Source organism: Eleutherodactylus coqui, chromosome 6 (genome assembly GCF_035609145.1).
Source record: "Eleutherodactylus coqui strain aEleCoq1 chromosome 6, aEleCoq1.hap1, whole genome shotgun sequence".
Taxonomy (NCBI): domain Eukaryota; kingdom Metazoa; phylum Chordata; class Amphibia; order Anura; family Eleutherodactylidae; genus Eleutherodactylus; species Eleutherodactylus coqui.
Window position 1 is genome coordinate 105,248,114 of NC_089842.1, and position 27,970 is coordinate 105,276,083.

At 42.1% G+C, this 27,970-nt stretch overlaps 1 protein-coding gene across 1 annotated transcript in view; it reads left to right on the forward strand.

Moving 5' to 3' along the window:
• The window catches only part of ESPN (espin), a 185,066-nt gene that overhangs the window by 136,598 nt on the left and 20,498 nt on the right, over positions 1-27,970 (forward strand). The window contains exons 10-11 of the mRNA XM_066607334.1: positions 12,752-12,897; positions 17,332-17,610. Of these exons, the coding sequence (XP_066463431.1) occupies positions 12,752-12,897; positions 17,332-17,610 (425 nt within the window). The remainder of the gene's footprint in view (positions 1-12,751; positions 12,898-17,331; positions 17,611-27,970) is intronic.

Consider the following 27,970-nt stretch of genomic DNA (forward strand, 5'->3'; position numbering starts at 1 on the left):
TCCCCTCCCCAGATACGGGTAACCTGGGACCTGTTCACATCTCAAAAGGAGTTGACAGAAAAAGTTACCTGTAAGTCCAAGGTTGTCATGGGTGACGCCACCGTTTCTTTCTTCCACACAGAATAAGCACTTTTCTGGACACACCGGAAATAGTTGATGATGTCCGCTTTACTGAACGTAGAAAATCCAATGAACAGTCTTACAATAGATTTAGTGTAATAGCGGTGGAGGTTCATAGGGCACTCCCACAAAGGCCACAGTCCCAGTTATCTGTGTCTTGTTTCTCTCCCGGTATAAATTCTCTCAACACCAACTAGCTCACGCTTACTCCATGAACACTCGCATAAGAGCGCCTCCTCTTCCTCTCAATACTCGACGTTTATCCTGTAGGCACTTAGATTGATCAGCATAGGCCGCACATCCAACCATCTCTCGGCCTCTTCCATTTTCACCACACACAGACCAATGGTGTCTGTATGCAGGCAGATTCCCTCTACTCCGAACACTCACAGGCCAACCACACTACTCTCCACTACACTTCACTCCTCTTCACTCCCACCTTGCAATTTCAAATATCAAGCACAACCACGTGACCAACAAACAATACACACAAACGGATACAACTTCCAGACATACCCAGACAGTTAACCCTTGTGGTGCTGCAAAAATGCTGATTCATACTATAAGAAAAACAAGGACATTACAAAAGCACAGAACAAACATAGATCATTCAAGCACATTCTGGAAACTTCTATTAACTTTAGGCCACTACAGATGAAAGGATTCAGGCTGTGTTGAGGGGGATAAGGCTTGAAAGAAAGCAAAACAGTGACATACAGGGAATAATCAGACTTCCTCTTTCATTGTGATTATAGTACATTGTGATTATAGTACAGTGAAGAACTATGGGCAAATGGCTGGCCTTGAAACCAGAAGTTTTTAAATGGATAACCCTTTAACTGCATTGATTCATTGTAACTTCAATGTTGTGCTACTGCTGTAAGTAGGTCAAAGACAATTATTTAGACTGGCTACAATTACAGAAATCTTCAAATGGTCTGGAAGTGAAACACAAATTATTTTGGAACATTGACTGAAGGATTTGTTCTATTTCTCCACTTCATAGAGGGTGGTTCCACTCCCACCCCAGAGGGCTCAGTGCAACCATTTATCACATGTTTGGCCATTCATTTGAATATGTGCATGTGATACCAGATTTCTTCTCAGAAATAGTATATGGTCACCCGCAGCTTTGACTGCTAATATTAGCTGATCATGAAGGGTTTTTACTGCTGGACCCATGACAATCATCTGATCGCCAGCGGCGCATCATTTATAGAATGACTTAGCCAGATAGGACAACCTCTCAAAACTTTATTTGCATAAAGTCAGTAAACTCCTATAAACAATTAAAGGGCTTGTTTTACAGGACACACATGGTTCGAATTATATTAAAATGTAGAGGGGTTAATCTGAAGACATTGACTCCTTTATTCATAGTTGTACATTTAACGTGTTGATATTAACTAAGGTTTGTCATATGGGCAGGGCTGTGGCAACCTGTTATTTTCAAAAAAGAAAGATAATTGTCACCATTCACATTTCCCAATCCAATTTATATCCTGGTTTTCCTAGGGGGCTTACTCTTTTTCTGCCGTTATACAACGGCACTATCTGCAGGCTAAAGCCAGTACTGCATGAGGTGAAACATTGGATAGGCTCCGACAGCAGAGAGGCTGGCAATATACAGTAAAAGAACCTTGACGGACGTCTTCCAGCATCGGAGCTGTACAGCCTTAAATCATAATGTCTTTAGACGTCAGACAGTGGATTGGAAAGGGTTAAATACACATCAGGTCCAAGCTAATTACCCAGTAAGAGTATGAAAGCTCAATCTCGATCAGTGGTCTGCCACTTGTTCCAGATCTATAACTCGTAGCATGTCTATGACCTTTTGCTTCCAGGGCATGATAAGAGTTGTAGTTTCAGAACAGCTGGAGACCCAGAGGTCGGCGATCAATGATATAAATGTTCTCTTGGTTGGACTCCGACACAATTCAGCCTTGCAAAGCACATTGCCAGTCTTAGTACCTGCAAACTATATGAAAGCAGTGGTCTACAGAATGGGTAACTTTATGGCACAAAAACAATCTAATTTCCAATTTTTTCATCCAGAATTCTGTACTAATTTTTTTTATATTTTATATCAATCATGGTTTAATTTTTTTTTTTTTTACATACGGGGCTTTAGATCTATTGCATAAATGTAGATTTAAAGGGGTTGTACAAAAATTGCAAGTTATCTGCTAGCCACGGGATAGGGGATAACTTGCTGATTAGTGTGGGTCTCACAGCTGACACCCCCGCTGATCTCCTGAACGGGAATCCCATGTCCCACTCTGACTGTCAGTGCGGGGGTTGCTTCTCACTCTGCAGTGACATTACTATGAACGGAGCACTGGCTGAGCATGCGGGATCAGTGCCACATTCATTTTAATGGGGCTGACAGAAATACCCAAACGGGTACTGCTTGGGTATCTTGGTAGTCCCATTAACAGTGAGTGGAGCACTGGTGTGCTTGCGCGACCAGCACCCTATTCAGTCCTCTCGTCACTATGTGGGGGTGGGGGGAGTAACCTCGTAGTGAGGAGCATGGGGGACACAGGACCCCTGTTTTTGAGATCAGCAGAGGTCACAGGGGATAAATTGCAAATTTGGTACAGCCATTGTAAGAGATATTGTAAAAAAATCTGGCAGCCTGCAGCAACCACTAGAGGGAGCCAAGCAGCTTACTGCAGACAGTGTTATTATTGATTTCAATGTATACATCATATACAGTAAACTCCTTAGCTCCCATTAGTAATGACTGCAAGCAGCAAGAATGCTAGCATTTAACTCTATGTCTGTAAAGGAAATTTGGAGCCCTGAGTAAGAAAAAAAGCTGACTGCTATAGAGATATGTTAAGTAACTATCAGCAAAGAAGTTTGGATCTATTGAAGGTGAACGTTCACATTAATCATTTTTCTCTCTTAAAGGGGTTTTTCAAGACCTAAAAAAAGATGAAGGGACTTAAAATTTACCTATCCCTATGGCTCCCTGTCCAGTGCGGCAGCCCCGATGCCAGCCACACGGAACCCTGAAGATGCAGCAGGCGGTCATGTGTCGTTCATTGTGCATGTGACCACTCAGCCACTCACCGGCGTTAGCGGTCATTCTTCTATGGCCGTTGAAGGCTGTGAGTGGTTGAGTGGTCACGTGCACAATGAACGGCATGTGACTGCCCGCTGCCTCTTCACGGTTCCGTGTGGCCATTAGCGGGGTTGCAGCACTGGATGGGGAGGAACGGGCATAGGTACATTTTAAGCCCTTTTAACTTTTTTCTTTTAGGTCTTGGAAAACCCCTTTAATTCTTCAGTCTTCTTCCTCTCTAACTGTTATTTTTCACTCTTTTTCTTCTCATCCCCCACGCTGTTCCATGTGACTGGTCTTGCCCCCCTTCTTTGTCTTCTCATTCGTTTCTTTTCAAACCGACTCAATCATGCTTCCCTTCATCTCTTCCGTCCGCACTCATTACTGACTTGCATGCCAATCCTGTTCACTACGGTTTTCCCTGTGTGCATCCATTGTGCCCGTCTCTGCCTTTTTAGAAGTGAAAGCTCTCAGGCAAAGAAAGAGTAAGTACTGGACTTCATATTCCCCTCTTTACTCATCTGCTCTCTAGTCTAACGCATAGATGTAGATCCATAGCTAGCTGTGTCCCGATGGAGTTGTTTTTCATTAGCTATAAGCATTGCGAGAAATATTGGGGGTAAAGATCTCCGGCCTCCTAAGATTCAGGGGGCTCTGGTGGCAAAACAGCAGATCCACAAGGCTCTTGGATCGGTTCAAGTTCTTTTCAGGAGATTATACAAAATCGAATCCCTTTTACCAGAGGTGGAAGAAGTATTTGGGCATTAGGACAGCATTGAGGGTCCATGGCCAGTGGGGTCCCACAGCCCCTTGTTCTGTTAGAACCCTCCTTATGGGGCCCACAAAGTGGAAGTGATAAGTGTTCCTCAAATGCATTTTAACAACCCCAAAACAAGTGTATTATTGCCATTGTGATTGATAAGGGGCCTGTAACCCTTAATGCCCAGGAGCCACATCTCTCTCAATTCACCCCTACTTGCTACATTATCAAACACAAACTGAAGCTAACTAGAAAACTGTTTACCTTTGTTTGAGTTACTTTTCTGCACAAAATCTGCTAAAAGTGCTGACAGTACTGTAAATAATACTTGTAACATTATATCAGCCATGCAATAGTGTAACAACTGAACTTCGTAAATATATTACTTACCTGGTACTGCTAGTTACATCCTGTGTTATAGTCCAGAGCTGCATTCACAATTCTACAGGCTTCAGAGCTGAAATCCTTCACTAATCCCTGCCTGTTTGGTGCCTGCACAGAGCACATGCTTACTGTAAGGTTACTTTTACACATGCGAGAAATCATTCGCCCGAGCGAACAAGCAAACGATGACGCAGTTTGCTGATTTGCTTGAGCAGTGAGTTTAAACACAAAGATAAATTGCCTTTTTTTTTTTTAACAGGATCGTTCAGTCATTCAATTCACTGTACCAGTTAACGAGAACGACTGAACGATCAGTGTTTTAAACGAATGATTAACGAACAAGTCAATGATGAATCTTATGTTTGCATGAAATGAACAATGAATGATAAGCGAATGAATTACCTTTTATCATTCAGTCGTTGTCAAATTAGAATGAGACAGCATTTTTTTTTTCTTTTTGACCATTAATTGTAAAAGCACCCTTATGGCCCATATACACGTAACGATTGTTGCGCAATAATCATTATGTCTAAATGCAAAGCCATTGTGCACTTTTCTCTTGCCGTTTCATGCTGATTCGTTCACTTTTCATTACGTCTGAACACTCCCCACTCATAAGAACTCTCAGCGATGATCTGCGTGTCTAAACATTCTGTACGAACAACTATTGGTGATGTCACTCACTTGTGTGTACACTAAGGCCTCATGTCCACGGGCAGGTTGGATTCCCCATCAGGAGCCCGCAGCGGAATCCCACCCTGCCTGCGGCAAGAGGACATTACTTACCTGTCAGGATCTTCTGCGTGACTATGTGGGTCTTTCATCTTCTCCACTGCGGACATGGGCAGATGCCCTGGCCAGCGTGCTGCCGCACATGTGCAGTGGAGGATTTTTTTAAAAAATCTCCTGCTTTCCCGTGGTATTCACGGCCTGTCTGCAGTGTCAGCTGCAGGCGGGCCGTGGAATCGGACAGCTTCTATTGACTTCAATGGAAGCTGTCTGTGCAGGACCCGCAGCAAAATGGAGCATGCTGCGATTTGTTTTCCGGATCAAAAGGTTCACAAATCAAATCTGCTTGCCTAAATTTAGCTGCGGGTGCCTATGATTGTCTTGAACTGTGGATCGTCTGCGCAGGTGCCTCGCTCAGATTCCGCAATTCAATTCCACCCATGGGCATTGGGCCCTAAACAAGAATCTCATGGCACAAGAGCCTCGTGTGGCGCAGAGTGTTAAGGCAGCAGGGTTGCGGGTTTAATCACCGCTTGATACAAGTAGCCGGCTCAAGGTTGACTCAGGGTAAAAGATGACTGGGGAAGGCAATGGCAAACCACCAGCAAAAATAGTCTGCCAAGAAAACGTCACGATGTGACGTCACCCTAGACCAGTGTTTCCCAACTCCAGTCCTCAGGGACCCCCAACAGGTCATGTTTTCAGGATTTCCTCAGTGTTGCACAGGTAATGATGTAATTATTGTTGGTGCCTCAGACATTACCACAGGTGTTCTTACTATAGGATATCCTGAAAACATGACCTGTTGGGGGTCCCTGAGGACTGGAGTTAGGAAACACTGGCCTTGAAGTTGAATGCAGCTCTGGAGTATAATACAGAATGTAACTCTGGGTTAGTTCACGGTAATGTAATGTAGTTACAAAGCCCCTCAATTTTTTTTATTTTGATGAATGCTATGCTTTAAAGTGCTGCACCACCTTTGACTACACGTTGGTCATATATAGGCAAATATAAAATCAAGCATCTGTACATGATATCTTCATTTTCTTTTGCTTATATATTCAAATTATTTCTACATCTCTTGTTTGCACCTGGAAACCATCAGCAAGCTGCTATTAATGAAATAGTTATTTTCATTGTGTTTTATATAGTAATTTGACCCTACTGGGTATACTGTTTTAGATACGTAGTGGATTTGATTGATCTAAAGTAACCATGCATAGAGACACATGAATATCCAAAGTTGATCTGTTAATCAGACTCTATATACAGTGGATATAAAAAGTCTACATGCCCCTGTTAAAATGCCAGGCTTTTGTCATGTTAAAGAATCTGATTAAGATGAATCATTTTAGACTTATTTCCACCTTCAGGGCTCAGTCACACAGGCGCTGATCCGCATTTCTGTACAATAAGACGGCCGCACCGCATGCGGACGACTCTCTGCTTGACCGGCTCCATTGCCGGCCATGTGTTCTATCTTCCGGGTGGTGCGGGGAGTCGTCCACACCAGCAGTGCGGTCGTCTTATCGTACAGAAACACAGGCAGATTGGCGCCCATGTGACTGAGCCCTTAGTGTGACCCGTTATCTGTACAATTCCATTGAAAAGCAAGCTGAAGTCATTTAGGCCACCTGCAGATGGCCGGGTCGGAACCGGCTGCGAGAATTCTCGCAACGGGACCCGACCCGAGCATCTGCAGAGAGCAGCGTGACACTCACCTTCTCCCGCAGCCCCAGCTCTTTCATGTGCCGGCTGCCGGGCAGCCGGCGCATGCGCAGAGCGGAGTCGGCGGCCAGTGAGTGACGTTTCTGAAATAGAGCATGCCGCGATTTATTTGCTGCGTGAGATTTCACGCGGCCAAATCGCGGCAGTCAGTATAGGATTGCGTTTGTTAACGCAATCCTATGGCAGATTCCAGGGGCGGAAATTCCGCGGGAAATTCCGCCCGTCTGCAGGAGGCCTTAGGGTGGAAAAATAAAGCAAAACTCAAATAATGTGGTTGTATAAGTGTGAGCACCCACTTATATTCGGGTATGTGGTTGTGTTCAGAATCAGCCAATCACATTTAAACCCATGATAAGTAGTAGTCAGCACTCCGCTGCCATTATATACAGGGATTCTGATTTACCCCATATAAAGTTCAGCTCTTCTAGGAGGATTTTCCTGACATTTTCTTGAAGACCTCACAGCACATCAAAGGGATCTGATTGTTGAAAGGTATCAGTCAGGAGAAGGGGAACAAAAGAGCTCCAAGGCATTACATCTACCATGGAACACAGTGAAGACAGTCCCCAAGAAGTGGATTAAATTTGACACAACAGTGACATTACCAGGAACTGGATGTCCTGCAAAACTGGTGAAAAGACTGAAAGAAAATTTGCCTGTAAAGCCTCCAAGATGCCAACAGCAAAATTGAGTGCTCAATCAGATGAGTGGGTTTTTTTTGCTCTACGCATTCTAAAAATGCACGTAAGCGAAGCTCCATGCCAATTGCTTTCAATGGGGCCGGCACTACTGCAGCCCGCCCCATTGAAGGCAATGGGATGCAGGCAACCCCTGCAGTGATTTTCAGGGAAGGGCTTGAAATATAAGCCCTTCCCTGAAAATCATCCCTAGCTGCTGTAAAAACTAAAAAAATATATATACATCACCTCTCCGTCGCGTCTTCTGGCTGGCATTAAATTCAATGAATGAGCGCTGCCTGTGATTGGCTGACCGCTGGAACTGCACAGCGGCGGAGAGGTGATGTATATACAGTATATTTTTTATTTTTTACACATGCTAGGAATGATTTTCGGGGCAGGGCCTATATTTCAAGCCCTTCCCCGAAAATCACTGTGGGGGTTGCCTGTGTCCCATTTTTTTAAATGGGGCCGGCTGCAGCGCTGGTCCACTGAAAGCAATGGGAGAAAATCGCCATCCTCTGCCACAGCTGTGGAAGGGGATTCTTCTGTCCCCGCAAAGAGTCCCATCATCACTGAACACTGTGACAGTGCTGTCACAGTATTCAGTGATGGGGGGACTCCCCACAGGGAATCTTTATGCGCAGTACAGACCTTGCCACTGCATGCATGTCCTATCTTTTGCAGGTGCAAAGATTTTGCGCCTGTAAAAGACTGACATGTGAAAACACCAAGGGGAACCAATGGTTCTATCAGACGCGCTTTCTTTTGCGCACATAGCCGCGCACAAAAAAACACTTGTCCGACTTTGCTCTAAAGGAGCTGTAGGAATTTCTGGCAAGTGATGGTTGTGTAGTGCTTGTGATAACCATCTCCTTCATTCTGCATATGTCTGAAGAAAAACATGCAAGTCCGGCTATATTTTGCCAAAACGTATGTCTGCCAAAAGTATGTGGAAGAACGTGTTCTGGTCTGAGGAGACCATGGTTGGACTTTTTGGCCGTAATTCCAAAAGGTATGTTTGGTGCAAAGCCAAATGAACACCACGCCCCCAGTGAAGATCGTGGAGGCAGCATTATACTTTAGGGCTGTTTTTCTGCTGCTGGAACTGGAGCTTTGGTCAAGGTGGAGGGAATTATGAACAGTTCCAAATATCAGTCCATTTTGGCTCAAAACCTTCAGACCTCTGCTAAAAAGCTGCAGATAAAGAGGAATTTCAACTTTCAGTAGGACAACAACCTAAAGCATACCTCAAGATTAACAAAAGAATGGCTTTGCCAGAAGATCAGAGTTTTGGAATGGCCCAGCCAGAGCCCAGACCTGAATATCATTTAAAATCAGTGGGTTAACCTGAAGAGGGCGCTACACATGAGATGGCCTTGCAATCTGACAGATTTGGAACGCTTTTGCAAGGAAGAGTGGACAAAAATTGCCAAGTCAAGATGTGCAATGCTAATAGACACCGACCCAAAAAGACCGAATGCTGTTAAAAAGTCAGGGAGTACTTCAACAAAGTGTTAGTTTTAGGGTGTGCATATTTATGCAACTACATTATTCTAGTGTTTGGTGGGTTTTTTTTTAACCTAAGTGCATGTTTACATGTTGTAGAAATGCTACAGATTCTGCAGCATTTCCGCATTCAAAGCAAGAGTCACAATCCACACCATTGTTGCGCACCATCCGCAGCTGATTTCAGAATGCTTATCACTTCCGAAGTCTCAGCGCTTCCTACAAAGTCAATGGGCAGCCCCTAGTGAGCACATTGCTGCTGGTCAGGTGATGCGGAAGTGGCATGTAAACTTTTCATATCCATTTTGTATGTGTGTATATATTGTTAAAGGGTTGTACCAGCGCATGTCCTCTACAGGTAAGATTCAAGATGTGCGCAGACTTGACCTGTTGAACGCTGAGAAGAAGCTGTCGGGTCACATTTATGTAATGAAATTCAATTAATTACACGACCGCAATGGGGTCACTGGGGCAGTATAACAAAGGCAGCTCAGGTTTTCAATTAAAACTACAGTCAACAATCAGGGTTGCCAAACTGATTTTTTTTCTGCACAACTCATCCATAATGAATCATAAAGATAATTAGTAATATATGAGATACTTATATAAACATATCAACTGCATCTACTATGGGTTGTAAAATGATGATAATTACAGTTGCAATAACCTGCACCAGTTACTTCAGCTTCCAACAAAATAACACACATCGATTTTTATTTACAGACCAAAGTGCCCTATTTTTGCAGACTGTCCAGGCATTTATAGAGTGTTGGCAACCCTAATGGCCATATCTATTTTATATGGTACCTCACCTAGTTCTGTCTATGGGCCCATACTCTTCCATTTCCCATTGCTTCTAGGGGACCATATAGAGGCACCATAGGGTGCGTCTGTGGGTTCACAACCATGGGGACTCCATTGTATTAATGGCCTACTCTTCGGATATCAGTGGAGGTCTAACCCCAGTGGATCAGCTGAAAGAAGAGGCCATGGTGACTGGGCTGTATTGCCACAGTTGTATATATGCTGCTGTGCCTGGAGAAACAATTAAAAGTCCTTTTATTTGGCTGATCATCGGGAGTGCTGGAAATCCTCAACCCAGTCAATGAAATATTGATGGTCTCGGGAAAGCCCAATCTGATAAACTGTATTTTCCTGACTATGACAACAGCCTGTGACTCAGCTGCGGGCGCTATAGTGCATGCAAATAACAAGATTACTACTCATTCTCTGATCAGGGTGGATGCATCGAACTGCCGATGAAATATTCATGTTACATTGTTATTATTTCTTATGACACAAGGGCTTTACTGATCCTTTCAAATATTCATTAAAGAAGACATCCACCTGTCACACTGATAATATACTACCTCTAAAATGGCCAGTGGGTGTCTGCTGTGTATTGTTTATAATAGCCTGCGGGTGTGTTAACATTTGGGAACACCTCACCCAGAGCTTACATGGACAATGACAGTAACAAAAGCTACAGACAAAGGCACCTGAATGCCCACACCTGCTGTATGTATCCCAGACAATGGGTGTTACATGTTTAGTACATCTCTTCCCTGACAACAAGGACTGCTTATGTCATTTGTAATAAAGATCACAGGAGCATCTTAAAGGGATTGCCCAGTTCTATGCAAATTAAACTTCACTATTGTATATTGAAAAGTTCTGCAATAGTGTTGAGCAAACTTTTGAAAAGTTGGCTAAAAGTTCAGTTTGGTCTGAATTAGTTCAAACTGAACCTTCACCAATACCTCTAAAATTAATATAGAACATTGGTGTGGCAGTGGTGGTCACGTGGCTCAGTAGCTAGCACTGTTGCTCGCAGCGCCACACCCAAATCCCTCATCCACATGGTACCAGCATGCCTTTCCCGTGCCTCATAATAATCACCTTTATTTATATAGCATATACATATTATGCAGAGCTTTACATCATCTATTTTCTCTCCCCATTGGGGCTCACAACCTATTTTTACCTATTACGGTACGTTCACACTAACGTTTTTTGACTTTGAAAAACTCCATGCAGGCATCACCCTTGGTGAACCTACAACTCCAAGAAAGCAGTGCTAACAACTGAGCCACCGCACCATATAACCCTGAGGTTCTAGGTTCACCTCAGACTATGAACAACGTTTGCATGGAGGTTGTATGTTCTCATAATGTTTATTTTTCTCTTTCTTCTTAAGTATGGCGGCTTAGTCATTATCCCTGTTGCTTTGCAATGTTGGAGTAGTAGGTCTAAATCTGACCCAGGCTCTAGTGGCTTTTTATGTTTTCTTTTAGGTTTATGCTTCCTGCTCTTCTATTTCTCTGCCAACGCAAGGACATGCATAGTGGCTTGGTTATTAGCATTGCTGACCAAGGGTGATGGCTGTATGGAGTTTTTCAAAGTTAATGTTGCCCTTGATGAGATTTGAACCTAGGAGCCCAGCACTGCAAGGCAGTAGTACTAACCACAGAGTTATAGTCATTGAAGAAACATCACCATGCAGAAAACTGGAGATGAAAAATGGATTGTCTTCAAGTTTCATCTACCTCCCATTGAGTACAATGCATAAAAAAAGATCCATCTGTATTCCATTTCCACCTTAGATCCAATGTAAAAAATGGAATGGAGATAGAAAATGCTGAAATGGATTGAAACTGAAGACCTTCTGCTTCAATGCATTGCTATGGGCTTCAAAACAGAAACATTTGTTTTCCCCCTTTTCTGATCCCACAACGGATGGGCAAAATGGAAAGTAAAACGCTAGTGTGAAAAAGTTTAGTTTGTTTTTGGAGTGTGGTAGGGAACCCTCACAAACACAGGCAGAACTAACAAACTTCATGCAGATGTCAGATTTCAACCTAGGACCCCAGCGCTGCAAAAAGCAACAATACTAAGTGTTGAGCCACAGGGCCACCTCATTCTTCTTCATTTATCGGGTTCTGCCCAGGCAAACTGGCCCAAATTCGGATTCGCTTTGAACTGAACTCTTAGCAAAGTTTGACCCGAAATAGGGGTCAACTAGTTCCGTTCGCTCAGCACTATTCTACAGCTTTCTAATATACTTCAATTCCTCACCATTTTCAAGATCTCTGTTGGCTGTAATGAATTGGAAAATTCTTATTTATATCCAAAAGATGAAAGCCAATATAGACCCAACCCTTCCCCACAGGGCCAATATCCGAAATATCTATCCCCCTTATGGGCAAATGGTCACGGCCCCTGAACTCCTCATTGTGTCAATCAACTTGCACTCTTTAAGGCATTTGGTAAGTGGTCCATTTCATTTTATAAGTGAAATTCCATAGCTCCCATGCTGTGACTGGCAACTAACTGTTGGATGTCAGTTAACGGGTGAGTTTGGGCCTCTATTAATGGACCACATCACAAGGGAGAAGGGAAACATCACTTAGGGAAAAGGGGTACATTATTACTGATGACATATTAGATATTATAATCATATTCGTGATTGTCATGACATATTATTGTGCATTTCGACTACTAATGATAAGTTTCTGAGTAGTGCTCCGTATTGCAGCATTGGAGGATACAGGCAGGATACACGGCGACTATGGGCCAGTGGTGAGAGGGAAGATTATGGTAGACATGAACTTTCATAAAAGCACAGTACATTTGGCAGAGTTCTCAATGGAACCCATTATTAATGTTACTAAGGTCCCCGATGATTTCGTTGTACACGCCTGCAACCAGATTCTGATAGCATAACCCATGGCAAAACCATTTATAAGATTTCTAATATAACATTATGTCCCACAGGTACCAAGTCATTCAACATGATGTCCCCAACAGGAGACAACTCTGAGCTGCTGGCCGAAATTAAAGCTGGAAAATGTCTGAAACCAACTCCCCAGAGCAAAGGTTTAACCACCATCTTCTCAGGCAGCGGACAGCAAGGATCAAATGTGCGGGTGGCATTCACTTCATGTTTCACTGTATTATAGTACATAAGTGATATTATAGAGGACCTGCTTGTCGGACTCACCCTGATCAGCTTAGCTGAACTCCTAATGCACGAGATGGGTTCATTTTCCATCTGTCAGATGACTGTACAGTGCTTGGTGTAAAGACTATACTTCCCAGAATGCAAATCCCCAAATTAAGGGCTAGTTCACACTAGCTGTTTTTGTTTCCGTATAGATGTTCCATTGTGGGAGCAGCTTAGCAGAAAGAAGACTTGACCTTCAGCTTCAATCCATTTGTCAATTTTCATTCTCCATTCCATTTTTTAAGCTGAAGGCGAAGCACTTTTGCTTCCATTTTAAACAACAGAACCAAAACCGAGGCCCCTGTTTATGAATGTGTTTACGACAGTTTTAGACAAATTTACAAATAGTTGGAGCCAAAAAGAAGAAAAAGATCCGACAAGCTTGTCAAATTTTTTCCCCTCGAAAGTGGGTGTTGCAGGCGTCTATCTGTGCGACACATTTCTAAAGCGTTATTATAAGAAAGTGTCAGTGAAAACCTAATGAAAGCTGGTGTAAATGAAGAGCTTTTTGATGCAAATTTTTGAAGCACGCTCATTTTGGCGTAAATCCATGGAGGGTTATTTGTTTTCTTGATTTTGCCGCATTTTTGGTTTTGTTATCATTATTTTGACTGTTGACTAATTATTTTTTTATATTTGTAGATGAATGAGCATAAAATCTTTGAAACAAAACACATTTCTAAATGCAAACTGCGGCACTTTGGGCACATGTAATAATGTTATACTGAAATTGGTGCGCTTTGCAGCACAAAACAGACTACATGGGTAGGGTGTTTTTTTCATGTTTTTGCCCCCATTTTGTTTGTTAAAATCAGTAATTAGACTTAGGACAATTTTTTGATATTAGTACATAAAGCAGAATTTAATTTGTAGTGCAAAACTTATTTCAGAATACAAATTGGTGCATTTTTTGTACACACAGCACTGCTAAGCAAAAACTAGCACATTTTCGGCACATTTTCCTATTTTTGGTGCAGCGTAAATTGTGCCAAATTTACAAGTCTGTGCGCCACATTTTTAAATTTAGTGCAATTTAAGGCTGTTGAGTTCTAAAAAGAATTGACACAATACATGCCAATATTTATAAATAAGGGCCAGAATGCCAGGCTTCCCATTTTTAACATGGCATTCACTGGGCAACTGAAGCAAATGGAAATCTGTTTGTTTCTTTTTTCATTTCACTTTTCTTACCATTTAGCTGCTCATACAATGAAAGTATATGGAGTATAATACAGGCCTATCGGTTGTAACTCTGGATCGGTACAGGGTAATTAATGTGATTGTTCCCAGCAAGAGAAACCAAGTAATCTTGTAGATATGATACTTTTTAATGGCTAGCAAGAATACAGGATGTTAATGCGAGTATCTGAACCAACACAGGGTTAGATGAAATAGATCTGCAGAAGCATGTATATACACACTTATGACAAGGTACAGACATGGATGTGATTGGTTTGCACTTAAAGGAATACTGCAAACATTTTTAACTAGACACTGATAAGGGAGTGCAAGTTTTATGGTCCTTGAATTACTGTGGGGGGGTCGTCAGGCCAGCAGTCCTATCTATACTATAGATGTCTCATACCTGACATTCATGCATTTATCATTTATGGTTTGAAAGCTCACATTAACATCATGTATTTTTGTTACCATTAAAAGGTATCATATCTACAAGATTACTTGGTTTCTCTAGCTGGGAACAATCATATTTCACTCTACTGGCTAACATTGTGCCAAACCTTTGTTTTCATTATACCGCAGAATAATGAGTTCATCTCTTGAGTATAATTCAAGATGTAACTCAGGATCAGTACAGAATAAGAAATGTCTATGTATTTAGAAACTGACTCATTTCTTTATGTAGAAAAATTGTATACCAAAATTGAAAACCCTAGATGTATGATAGAGTGTTTTTCTGCATGTATTTGTTTTTACTCTACGATCAGTATCCCATTTCCCTTCTCTCATTGCTTACACAGCACTTCTATACAGAGCTGGCCCCTTTGTATTAAAGAGGTTCTCCTCCCACATTTATCTTTCATAAGACATACAGAAAACCGTGACTTCAGTACTGCCAAGCCTTTGTTTGCTAAATTTGTTTCATTTCAGTATAAGTTTACTCTTGGGGTGAAGACTTAAAGTCGTAATTCGGGACATATTTAACTTTTGCTATTGATGATTGACAGGTCATCAGTAGATTGGTGGGGGGAACTGCCACAAGGATCTCCACTGATCAGCTGATTCCCAGGGCTGCTGTTGCTGTGGCCAACGCAGAAAGCAGAAATCCTTGCCCATAGTGCAGTGGCCTGGAATGGTACCTGTTTCCATTGAACTCAACAGGAGCTGTGCCTGCAGTACAAATCCGGGCCGCTGCGCTATGGTCAGCGCTTCCTCTGCTGACCATAGCTGCATCGAAAATCAGCTGATCAGTGGAAATACTAGTGACAGGTTTTCACTGATCATCTATTGATAACCTATCAGTCATCAATAGCTAAAGTTAAAAATGTCACGAAATACCCCATTAAATATAGGGTGCTTGGTTTTGGGCTGCCCACCGATAAGCACGATGTACTAAAGAGAGAAAGTTACTTCCACTATGCGACCGGGCCATCACGTAACCACCAGGTGCCCGCTGTTAGAGCAGAGCTGCAGGGTCCTACCTAGAGATGGGAAGGCCTGGAAAACAAACAGAATTTTTTTTTTCCAAAGCCATTTTTTATGTTATATAGTTTGAATACCATGTCATAAATATATTATTTATCATTGGAAAAAAACATATTCTACACACTTTTTTTCTCAATTTTTCCGGAAAAAATTGGTTTTGGAAAAAAATGGGAAAGAAAACCTGTTTTTTCCCCAATTTTTCCATTTTTTCTCCAGTCCTTTCCATCTCTAGTCCTAGCAGACAGACTGGTTGCTAAAGATGCATTTCACGACCACCGATATTGAATGCTGTAGCTAGGCAGGGTTCTGTATTTCTAGTATCCAGTTTATGCTTAAAGCAGGATGAGCTTGGGTTTAGCTACCATGATGGATGGATAGATAAACAGTGCAGTATGCAGTACTAATATTGCTGTCAAAGTGGTGGAACCCAGAAGACCGCATTCTAAGCCAATGGTATCCATCATGCTCCGTTTGGATCTGACACAGCGTTATAATCAATGTAAACGAAGCATCAGAACCCAGAGGGCTCATTTGTCATTAGCACCCCACTCCTCATCCTTCCTGCAAAGGGTCGAGAGTCACATGATAGGCAAAGTTACTCCAAGAGTTGTGTATGTTTCCCCCAATCTATACAGGCCTGAAGGGAGGGAAGCGGGGAAGCAACTCATAGCATTATTTACTGATCTTCAAAGTTACTTTAATTTCTTCTGCAGTTGCTGCAGGAATAATCAGAAGCGGACTGACATAATGCAGATCTTCCTCTTGTCAGAGGACTGTCTCTTCTGTATCTTTCTAGGCAGTTACCCATAGACAGTACTTGCTTTTGTTCTTTCCAATGGTCTTGAATTGAAGATCTTTATTTTCAGGATTATCTGCTCTCATGGTGTGGTTGTATTACTCTGATGGATATCTGACTTCTCAAATAACATATTATAAGCCAGTTACTCATGGAGGTTAATTTCTGTAAACCTGGTGTCTTGAGATAACCAGTCTTTTTTTTAAAGACACAAGCAGAATTCTTATTGGACACATATTAAATCGGTCCTGGGCAAATGTTTATAAAGTCTAAAGTCACTTATATGGTGAATAAAGTACAAAAGCAACTTGAGAAACTTAAATTCTAAAAGAACAACTACAATCAAATCCATACACTGAAGTTTCTGGAAATCTCCATCTCTTCCTCATATGCTTGACCTTGATAATACTGTATGGAGAGTATATAGGAGGGTAGCCTAGATAGATAGATATGAGATAGATAGATAGGTATGAGATAGATAGATATGAGATAGATAGATATGAGATAGATAGATAGATATGAGATAGATTGACATGAGATAGATAGATATGAGATAGATAGAGAGATAGATATGAGATATATAGATATGAGATAGATAGATATCAGATAGATAGATATGAGATAGATAGATGTGAGATAGATAGATATGAGATAGATAGATAGGAGGTAGATAGATAGATATGAGATAGATAGATAGATAGATAGATAGATAGATAGATAGATAGATAGATAGATAGATATGAGATAGATAGATAGATAGATAGATAGATAGATAGATAGATAGATAGATAGATAGATAGATAGACGAAGATGATTTTCATTGCCAATTTAAAAGACATACGTTCGCTCGTTCATTCATTTATTTATTTATTGTTTCTCTTCTTCTCTCAGTCAGAGCTTCCATCTCCGTCTTCTCCTCCACCGGCTTCCCCTACTACATCCCCTGGGAACACAATGATTCTTCCCAACAAGGGAGCAGGGAAGTCTTCTGAGCCTCTGATGAATGGGAATTCTACTCCTCCGGTTATGGCACAGAGTAACCAGCTTGATATTGAGTCCTTGATCCCTACACACGATGAACAGGGAAGACCTATCCCAGAATGGAAGCGACAGGTCATGGTGCGAAAACTGCAGCTAAAAATCCAGGAAGAGGAGGAGAAAAAGCGCACGGTAAGATGACGCTCCTCACAGACTTTGCGGTGCTTTGTCTATGAGCTTCTGCTTTGCTTGTTGTGACTCTTGATACTGGATCATTTCTGTGTGATTTGGCTTCTTTATTTCTTTTATTTTCTGTTCTGGTACAAAAGCTGATCCTGATGTTTATTAAAGGAATATTTCAGGTTTAGAAATTAAAGGTTATTCTTAATATGTTCAAAAGTTCAAGATCCCTGCTTGCTGCCATTTAAGAGAAACCCTCATTATTTACTTTCAGTTGATATACAGACCATGTGAGGGACACATTGGCTTGTTACAGTATAGATATCAGATTGTATTATACCGTGACCAGGACAGATGGTTGTCATTAATAACATCAGTCAATGTTAGCAAGCAGAGATCTTGACGATGTGAGGCATTGATAGAGAGAATAATTCTGAAAACTGTACTTTACACCAAAAATAATATGCATTTGCAGAAACGGGAATACTCCTTTAAAGTACATTAGAAGAAGTACTTCCTTCCTCTTTCCCATTAATAGTTTACCCTTGGTTTACTTGAGCAGCTGTTTTGCATTTTAATCAAGTATTAATGAGTTTTATGTAAATAAGGCTTAATAATTGTATATTGAAATATTTGCAACGTTCTGATGCACAGTACTTTGTGCATCAATTTGTCATCATTTTCAAAATTTGTGCTTGTTTCCAGTGAAAGGGGACATTTTTGTTCCCACTTACTGACAGAGAGTTTATTACACTACATTATTATTATAATGTATCACAGAATAAGCCAGTTTCTGGGAGTTACATGTGGCTGTCAGGGGCGTAACTATAGGGGATGCAGGGGATGCGGTTGCACCCGGGCCCAGGAACCTTAGGGGGCCCATAAGGCCTTTCTTCTCCACATAGGGAGCCCAGTACTATTTATAAAGCATTATGGTTGGGGGCCCTGTTACAGGTTTTGCATTGGGGCCCAGAAGCTTCAAGTTATGCCTCTGTGCAGCATGGTTTAGGTATGGGTACGGGTACAGAAACAGATAAAGGGGGGGGGGGCAGCTCACGTTTTGCATCAGGGCCCCTGAGCCTTTAGTTACACCCCTGGTGGCTGTCATTGGTACACGGAAGAGGGGAGTAAGGGTGCTTTAACATGATAGTTATTATAGCCCATCCACCTCCATTCATAAACAGGCAGCTGTTCATTGATGAAAGACTGCCTGTTTAAATGGGATGATCCATCGTTCATTTTTGTTTATGCATGCAGAAACTGAATGGCGAACGCATTTGTCATTTAGTCATGCATGCATTTAGACTGAACCATAATTGTTCAGGTTCTCGGTGATTGTGGGAATCTGAATGATTTCTTGGCCCTATAAATGCACAAGTCTGTACAGAATATGCGTGTGTGTTTCTTTACGCCATGGGCGAGAGATGCACACACATATATACCATACCCACTGTCTGCTAGAACAGTGCTGTCACTCACCCTGTGATATTGATTACAGAGAACTGTCAGTCACATGATACGATGTATCGTACTATAGTAACAGGGAGAAGGGCTGTGCGATCAAATGTCAAAACGCCACAGATACAGAGAATATGCAGTGGAGTTGTGGTCACGTAACCTGATGTTGAAGAAGCATTCCTTTGAATTTGGCCAGTTCAAAGTATATTAGTAAGTTGCATAAATACACTGACATGCCAAAAGTCATGGGACAGGAACTAATATAATGTAGCTGATCAATTCCCTCTAGCTTAGCAAAGTGCAGCAACTTGACGTAGTATTGATTCCACAAGTGGACAGAACATGTCTGGAGAGATGTTGAACCATGCCATCTAGATAGCCACCCATAGTTCCATGGTATTTGTAAGTGCAGGATCTTAGTCAATTGTCTGTTCGCTTGGACAACTCTAGCCAGACGCCGCTGGTCCACTGTAGGTGGTAATGTGCCTTCAATGGTATTTTCCTGGTGAATTTTACTGTGAATTGAGGAATGATAAGTGCCAACACAACTTTGAAAATGGAATGCCCCATCTATCTGAAACCCACTACCCTGCCATTTTTGAACTCCAATAATTAACGTCACCTTGCCATTAGGACGCTGGCCAGGGTTCAACATCACTCACAAGATAACACCTCATAACTTATACAGGTGTGGGTATTCCGGCACAGTCAACTGAAGTAACGCAACATCATAATCAATTTTCATAATTCTGTCCCATGACTTTTGGCATGTCAGAAGATAGGTTTTCTAAACTGGACAATCCCTTTAAGAAGACATTAATAGACTTCAGCTATAAACCAGTATAACAAGGGGGCATCACAATGTGGCCCTACTGAGTCAGATTGTGGTTCTGGCTCCTCGAAGTCCAACATTCATATCTCCTATTAAGCAATATGGGTAGGGGTTGTCTAAGGCCTCATGTCTATGCACGCACTGGTTTTTTATGCAGATTGACAGCAAGTCATCGTTAAAAGGCATTTTTATTGTTTGTGGGAGATCGCGGATTACGTTTTTTTTCCTACACGGATGCACTGTGGATCATCCACGATGAAATAGTCCGCAACCCCACCTCCCAGCCTTTTCCCCACCTTCCTAATTGATTTTAACCTTCAAATCCGCAGTGAATCCACGAATGCATTTAAATGTATGGGATGGAGCTCCCATAGAGATGAATGGAGCACATCCACACGTGATCCGCGATAAAATGGAGCATGCTGCGATTTATTATCCACACGTGGCAAATCATTTAAAATCCAATCCTCAGGTGGTAAATGAAGTGCGGCCGCCCCGTGCTTCTCTATGGGCGGCTTGACATCCGCTGTGGACGTTGGGCCTAGAGGAGGTGATCCCTTTATTGCAGATGCCTATCTAATACCATGGCCTTCCAGCTTTCATTATATAACAGCTTTTCTTGTGACACTATATGCAGCTGAATGATGCAAATCACACCCAAGTAAACAAACAGAACCAATTTGCATGATATTACTCTGCAGGTTTTCTTCACAATAGACACACCAGCTCTCTGGGGTTTCCATAGATTCTGAAGAAGTGCCCATTTTCTTCAGGAATTCCATTGATTTCTTAGAAGTGCTTACACAGGCATTATAATATTGACATATAGCATTATTGGGGTAACACATTTTATGACCATATTATTATAGCTCCAGTTACAGGGAAAATAGCCATAATTGCAGTCAGTTATGACGATTCAGGTCCGTATTCTTATCCATAGGGGGTATTGTTCACGATGCCTGCCTTTACATGCAACGATTATCGCTCATTTCTGGTGGTTTGAACGAATTTTCTCAATAATCGTTACGTGTAAATGGGCCTTTAATGAGCTTAAAAAGTGACAACCACTTACTTGGGCCAAATGTTTGTTCCCAATAGTTATGCAAATAAGAGGATGGAACAATGTGGGGCATTCATAATGCCTTTTACACCCATTTCTGGTATAAAAAAGTCCTCATTTTTTGCATAAGTGGGGATTTCTACAAAAATTTGAAACTTTTAGACTTTTTGCGCTGCCCTCACCACTTTTGTAAAAAGACAGCAGGCAGAATTTCGGGATAAACAACAAATGTATCTATAGTTTATGCCACAGATGGATAGCAGGTCAGAACGTGCATACATGTCTGTGAAGGCACTCAGAGGTGCTAAGATGCACCTAATATATGAAGAACCATGCACCTGCTCATGTATTAGACACATCATGCGCCCTCGGAAATATTATTAAGACTGGCATTGCAAACTATGGCCCTAATTCATTTCCCATAGTGCCTCTACAGCACCATGTATTAGAAGGCAGCATTCCTGCATGCCAATGTGTGACCTTTTAACAGGTCTTGTAGCAAAGACTGGGAATGTAAGCCTAAACCAGAGTCTGCTCCAAAGGGAAAAGATAAATATCTGCAGACAGCATAGGCGTTTCACCCAGCCAGCCCCGCAATGTACTACACACTGACGAGGGGCAAAACTCCCCGAAACAGCTGTCTGTATGGTTATCTTTTCCTTCTGGACAAGACACTGGCTTTGGATTTATATGCCCAGTCATTGTTACAAGGCTTGTTAAAAGGTCAGAGATTGATGTGCAGGAATGCTGCCTTCCAGTAGGTGGTGCTGTAGAGACAGCATTTCATCTTCTCATTTGCATATACATTTCCCATAGGAGCATACATGGCTTTATAAGTCTCCTCACACCTAGTAGTTGCTTCCCTTAAAAGGGTTTTCCAGGCAGCGCTTTCTGTCAGAGCCAGGATATATCAGGGTCGGAGTGGAAGCTTCTGCTCTGGCCCCTGTGTAGTAGTCAGTGCTCGCAATTGCCAGCACAGCTGGCAATTAATAGGAGCTGCATCTGCAATTACAAGCGCTGCTCCCATTGATTTCAGTGAGAGCTGCGTCTGCGGTTATGAGCACCGGCCACTACAAAGGGGTCGGAGCAGCAGCTTCTACTCTGACCCCTGTGTATCTCGGTAGTGACAGCGGCGCTGCCTGGAAAGCCCCTGTAGGCCGCGGTCAGACGAGCAATTTTTTTTTGCGCGCGCCTATATGCGCAAAAAAAAATTGTGTCTTTCTATTGTTTTCCTATGTTTTCCCATTGTTTTCCTATGAAGTATTAACATGTCCGTTTTTTAAAGGTGCAAAATATTCGCTCCTGCAAAAAATAGGACATGCGTGCCTTGAATGCGCGCCGGTAAAGTCTGTGCTGCGCATAAAGACAGAGGTAACAGGGGATGAGGGGACTCCCAGAGGGTTCCGTTAATCCCCGCATGGAGTCCCCTCATCACTGTCACAGTGTTCAGTGGTGAGGGGACTGCAGCAGGGACGAAAGAATCCCCTGTCACAGCTGTGGCAGAGGAGCGCGATGCTATCCCATTGCTTTCAAGGGTCCGGCACTGCTGCCACCCCATTGACAGCTATGGGATGAAGGCAATCCCTGCAGCGATGATTTTCTGGAGGAAAGGGGGGCTTAAAATGTAAGCCCTACCCCGAAAATCATCCCTAGATGCAGAAAAAAAAAATCTTAACTCACCTAGAAGCACTGTCCAACTCTTGTCCCGGTCCTCGACAGTCTTCTTCTGTCTTTCTGGTGGCTGGGGATTCAAAAATCTCCGCCTCCTGAAAGTGCTGTCTCTGATTGGCTACGCACTGCGACCAATCGGAGGCAGCACTCAGCCATTAATTGAATGATAGCTGAGCGCTGCCTCCTATAGGCTGTGACAGCGCTTATATTTCAAGCCAGAATATGCCCCGGAGCCCCGACAGCGGCGGAAGGTGATGTCTGTATTTTTTTAATTTTTTACAGCAGCTAGGGATGATTTTCAGGGAAGGCCTTACATTTTAAGCTATTCCCCGAAAATCACTGTGGGGGGTTGCCTTCATCCCATTGCTTTTTAATGGGGTGGGAGCAGTGTTAGCCCCATTAACAGCCATGGGATAACATCACGGTTGTCTGCCACAGCTGTTACATCATAATTGTTCAGTCAAGAGGGGACCTTCGTGGAGCAGCTTCACTTCTACAAGCACAGTTGCTCCATACATATGTAAAAAACAGCACAGAGCCTCGGTCACACGCATTTTGCACATCCGTGGAGCGCAATTTTTTTGCACACATAGGGGCGCACAAAAAAAACGCTCGTCTGACTGAGCCTTTAAGGAGAAACTTTACCCCTCCTTACCTCCATATAACTGTCACTTCCCTTCCCCCACCTTTTTATTGCCATTACATTAGACACCAGGGAAGGATAACAAGAAAGTATACCAGCATAACTGCATTCACACTTCTGTGTGGTAGATTGAAGCTTCCTGGAATCACAGATAGTTGAGATAAAACTGTCATGAAGTATTTCTCAGAAGTGGCAGCATTGTGCTGATATCTGCATATTCATAGTTGCATATTCTTCTTTGAAAGAGTAGGACTGAAGTTCAGTTGAATTCATTATTATTGTCTGCTATACATGATTAAGAAGCAATATATAGCGTATATATACAATTACAATAAAAGTGGTTCAGCTCCCATTACAAATTAGATTTATTTGCCAAATTTATAAACTTTCAGCTGCTTGCAAAAAAGTAATGAAACAAGAACAATTTAAATAGCTCAATACAACTAATATAACTAATGGTTTCTCCAAATTCGACACAAAATGCCACTTTTAATGACTACTGCAGTCTCAGGATTATTCAGCTTCTTCATGACAAGCGTCTTTAGTACTTAGTAGAGCACCTTTGCTGTTATGACCTGCTGCAAATGAGATACATAGCCAGGCACCAGCTTCTGACAGCGTTCTTGGGGAATCTTAGTCCTTTCCTAATGGGTAATGGTCTCCAGTTTACTAGTATTCTTGGGTTTGCGTGCTGCAACCGCCTTCTTCAAATCAGACAAAAAATTTATATGGGGTTCCAGTCAGGCAACTGTGAGAGCCTCTCCAGAATCTTTCAGGAGTCTTGGTAGACTTTGAGGTATGCTTTGGATCATTATCCTGTTGGAAGGTCCAGTAATGTCCAAGCTTCCTCCACATGACGTTTTCTTCTAGGATCTTCTGATACATGATTGAATCCATCTTGCCCTCCATACACTGCAGGTTTCCAGTGGCAGAGGAAGCAAAGCAGTCCCCAGAGCCTCACCGAGCCACCGCTTGCTTCACTGTAGGCAGGGCGTTCTTTTTTGTGTATGGGTCATTCTTCCTCCTCCAGACATACCGCTGATCCGTAGGCCTGAAAAGTTCTAGTTTTGTTTCATCCCTTCACAGAGCAGAATCCCCAAACATCCTTGGCTTGTTTATATGATTTTAGGCATATTGAAGCCAAATTTTGTTGTGCATAGAAGAGAATTACGTCTTGGAGTTCAGGCATGAAGACCTTTAGCATTAAGTATACACTTTACTGTGCAAACAGAAACCCCAGTGCTTGCCGGGGTTTTGACTTCGTGCCGGTGGCAGCTTGTGACAACTTCCTTTTTCTACCTTTTCTAGGAAGTGTAGCCAATGTTCCTTTAACGTAGAACATCCAAACTAAACATCCAACTGTTTCTGTAGGATAATGTTTGTTCTTTTGCTATCATTTTGTATCTTTGTCCTTGTTTTGTAAAGCTATGATCTCTTCTTTTAAAGGGATTCTGTCACCAGGTTTATGCTGTCCGAACCACAGGCAGCATGAACCTGGGACAGGTATGCTTATTACCCTCATGTATGTGTTTATACTCAATCGCTGTAGCATTTCAGTATAAACATACTTTGCAGTTTGACTCTGAGCTAAACTTCGAATCACAGAGGTGGGCCACATCAGCCTTTCTCTGCTCACATCATATAAAGCGACCGCTCTCTTCCCCCTTGTGTAAGAGGAGAAAGATGTCAGTCTTTATGTACTGGATGGGTAAAAGTCAGCATAGCCCTTCCCTGTGACTTGGAGCTCAGCTTTGAGTCATACCGCAAAGTGTGTTTATTTTGAAATGGCACAGGCATACACGGAAGTAATGAGCATATGTGTCCTGTGGTTTGGGCAGTATGAACCTGATGACAGAATTCTGTTTTACTTTTTCGACCACTCTCTTGACTTAGCCAAGTTTCTAATATGTAATCAAACATCACAGTCAAAAAAGCTCTAGCCTATCCAGGTATGTTAAGTGTTTTATTTCAAGCACATCTGATGCAACTAATGAAGCCGTTGATTAGTTGCATCAGGTGTGCTTAAGACAAACACCTGATTTGCAAATATGTGGTCCTATGAGGGATTCTATTAAAAAGGTGGAATAATTCTGAGACTGCAATATTAAAAGTGGCATTTTGTGCTGAATTTTGAATAAATCCCAAGTTATATTAATTGTCTTGAGATATTTAAATTGTTCTGGCTTGATTTGGGTTTTTTTTGCAAAAAGCTGAAAGTTTGTAAACTTGACGGAGACACCTATTTTACAATGGGGTTGAATAATTTTGATTATAACTGTATATAGTTAACATGACTGGTGCATCATGATAACTCATTTTACAGCATTGTAGTACATAGATATCACTGCCGGTGGCCATATTCACCTATATAGTAACAAAGATATGCAAGGAAAGATACAAACATCACTTCCCAGCAGAATGCAGACTGGCAGATTGCCAGATACTGATGAACAACCCACTAACACACCTTCCACATATTGGGGGGAGTGACTGTTTAGTAATACACTTACACATAGATAAGGCATACAAAGGGTGCCAAGTCCCATTGATACATGGAGTGTACTATATGGGCTTACAGCCTATTAATAACGCCACATACAATTCAGCCCGGCGAGTTGCCCTGCACCCCAGGGTGAACTACACTGGACTGACACCCTCGCCTCCCCGCAGCATCTAAAGCCAGGCTGCTTACTGCGGAAACAATGATAAATACTGATAAATATGTGGTATTAATTAATATTTTGGCCAAAATATGTTAGCTCAAAGCCCACAACGAGGGTCCTTGTTATCTTGCAAGTCTCTACACTACCATTTATAAACATATCACTTCAAAGGGAAACATTAACTCAAATATTTACCTGCCCTTGTATATCTTAGGTACAGGTAGCATACAGGTAAATATGGCTGCTGGCAGTGATATTTGAGTTAATGTTTCCCTTTTGAAGTATGTAGCGTTATTAATAGAGTGTAAACACGCCGCTCTACGTGTAGCAGTGGGCCTGACACCCTTTGTATGCCTTATCTACAGTGAATATAAAAAGTCTGTGCACGCCTGTTAAAATGCCAGGCTTTTGTTATGCTAAGAAAAATCCAATAAAGACAAATCATTTTAGATGTATTTCTACCCTCACTGTGACCCGTTATCTGTACAATTCTATCGAAAAACAAACTGAAATCATTTAGGATGGAAAAATAATGCTAAAATGATGTGGTTGTATAAGTGATCGTACCCTCTTATATTTGGGGTTGTGTTCAGAATCAGCCAATCACATTTACACTCATGATAAGTAGCAGTCAGCACTCCGCTGCCATTATTTACAGGGATTCTGATTTACCCCATAGAAAGTTCAGCTCTTCTAGGAGGATTTGCTTGTCATTTTATTTGATCTGTAAAAAGCTTACAACACATCAAACGGATCTGATTGTTGAAAGGTATCAGTCAGGAGAAGGGGACCAAAAAATCTCCAAGGCATTGAATATACCATGCAACACAGTGTAGACTGACATCAAGAAGGGGATTACATTTGGCACAACAGTGACATTACCAAGGACTGGACGTCCCTCAAAAACTGATGAAAAGACCAGCAGAAAGTTGACCAGTGAGGCTGCAAAGAGGCCGACAGCAACATTAAAGGAGCTGCAGGAATTTCTGACAAGTGCTGGTTGTGTAGTCATGTGACAACCATCTCCTGTATTCTTCATATGTCTCAGCTATGAGGTGTGGGGGCAAGACGGAAGCCTTTTCTAACAAAGAAAATCATCCAAGCCTGACTATGTTTTGCCAAAACGTACATCAATTCTGCCAAAAGAATGTGGGAGAACGTGTTATAGTCTGATGAGACCAAGGTTGGACGGTTTTTGCCATATTTCTAAAAGGTATGTTTTGCACAAAGCCAACATTGCGCATCACCAGAAGAACCCCATACCCACAGTGAAGATGGTGGAGGCAGCATTATGCTTTAGGGCTGTTTTTCTGCTGCTGGAACTGGGGCTTTAGTCAAGGTGGAGGGAATTATGAACAGTTCCAAATATCAGTCCATTTTGGCACAAAACCTTCAGGCTTCTGCTGCAAAGCTGAAGATGAAGAGGAATTTCACCTTTCAGCACAACAACAACCGAAAGCATACCTGCAAATCATCAGAAGAATGGCTTTGCCAGAAGATGATCACAGTTTTGGAATGACCCAGCCAGAGGCCAGACCTGAATCCTATTGAAGATCTGTGGGTTGACCTGAAGAGATGCCCTCGCAATTTGACAGGTTTGGAACGCTTTTGTAAGAAAGAGTGGGCAAAGATCATCGAGTCAAAATGTGCCATGCTGATAGACACCTACCCAAAAAGAATGAATGCTGTCATAAAGTCAAAACAACCACGAACGAATAGTGAGCGATTTGTTTCGCGTTTACACTGAACGATTATCGCTGAAATGTGTTCATTTGAATGAATTTTGAGCGATAATCGTTACGTGTAAATGGGCCATTAGTAAACAATGATGTCAGTGACTTTGGTGTCAGTGTGATAAATGTATCAAGAGGTGAGAGCCTATTAATATATTTGTTACATTTGGTAACTGCTTCATGCATCTGACTGAAACCTACACCAGCTGGGACCTGGCTTAAATTTAAGCTGTAATTTTAGGCCACTTTATATATAAATTATATATAACTATAACAGGCAGCACGCGGCCAGGCCCCCTTACATTAGGCTCC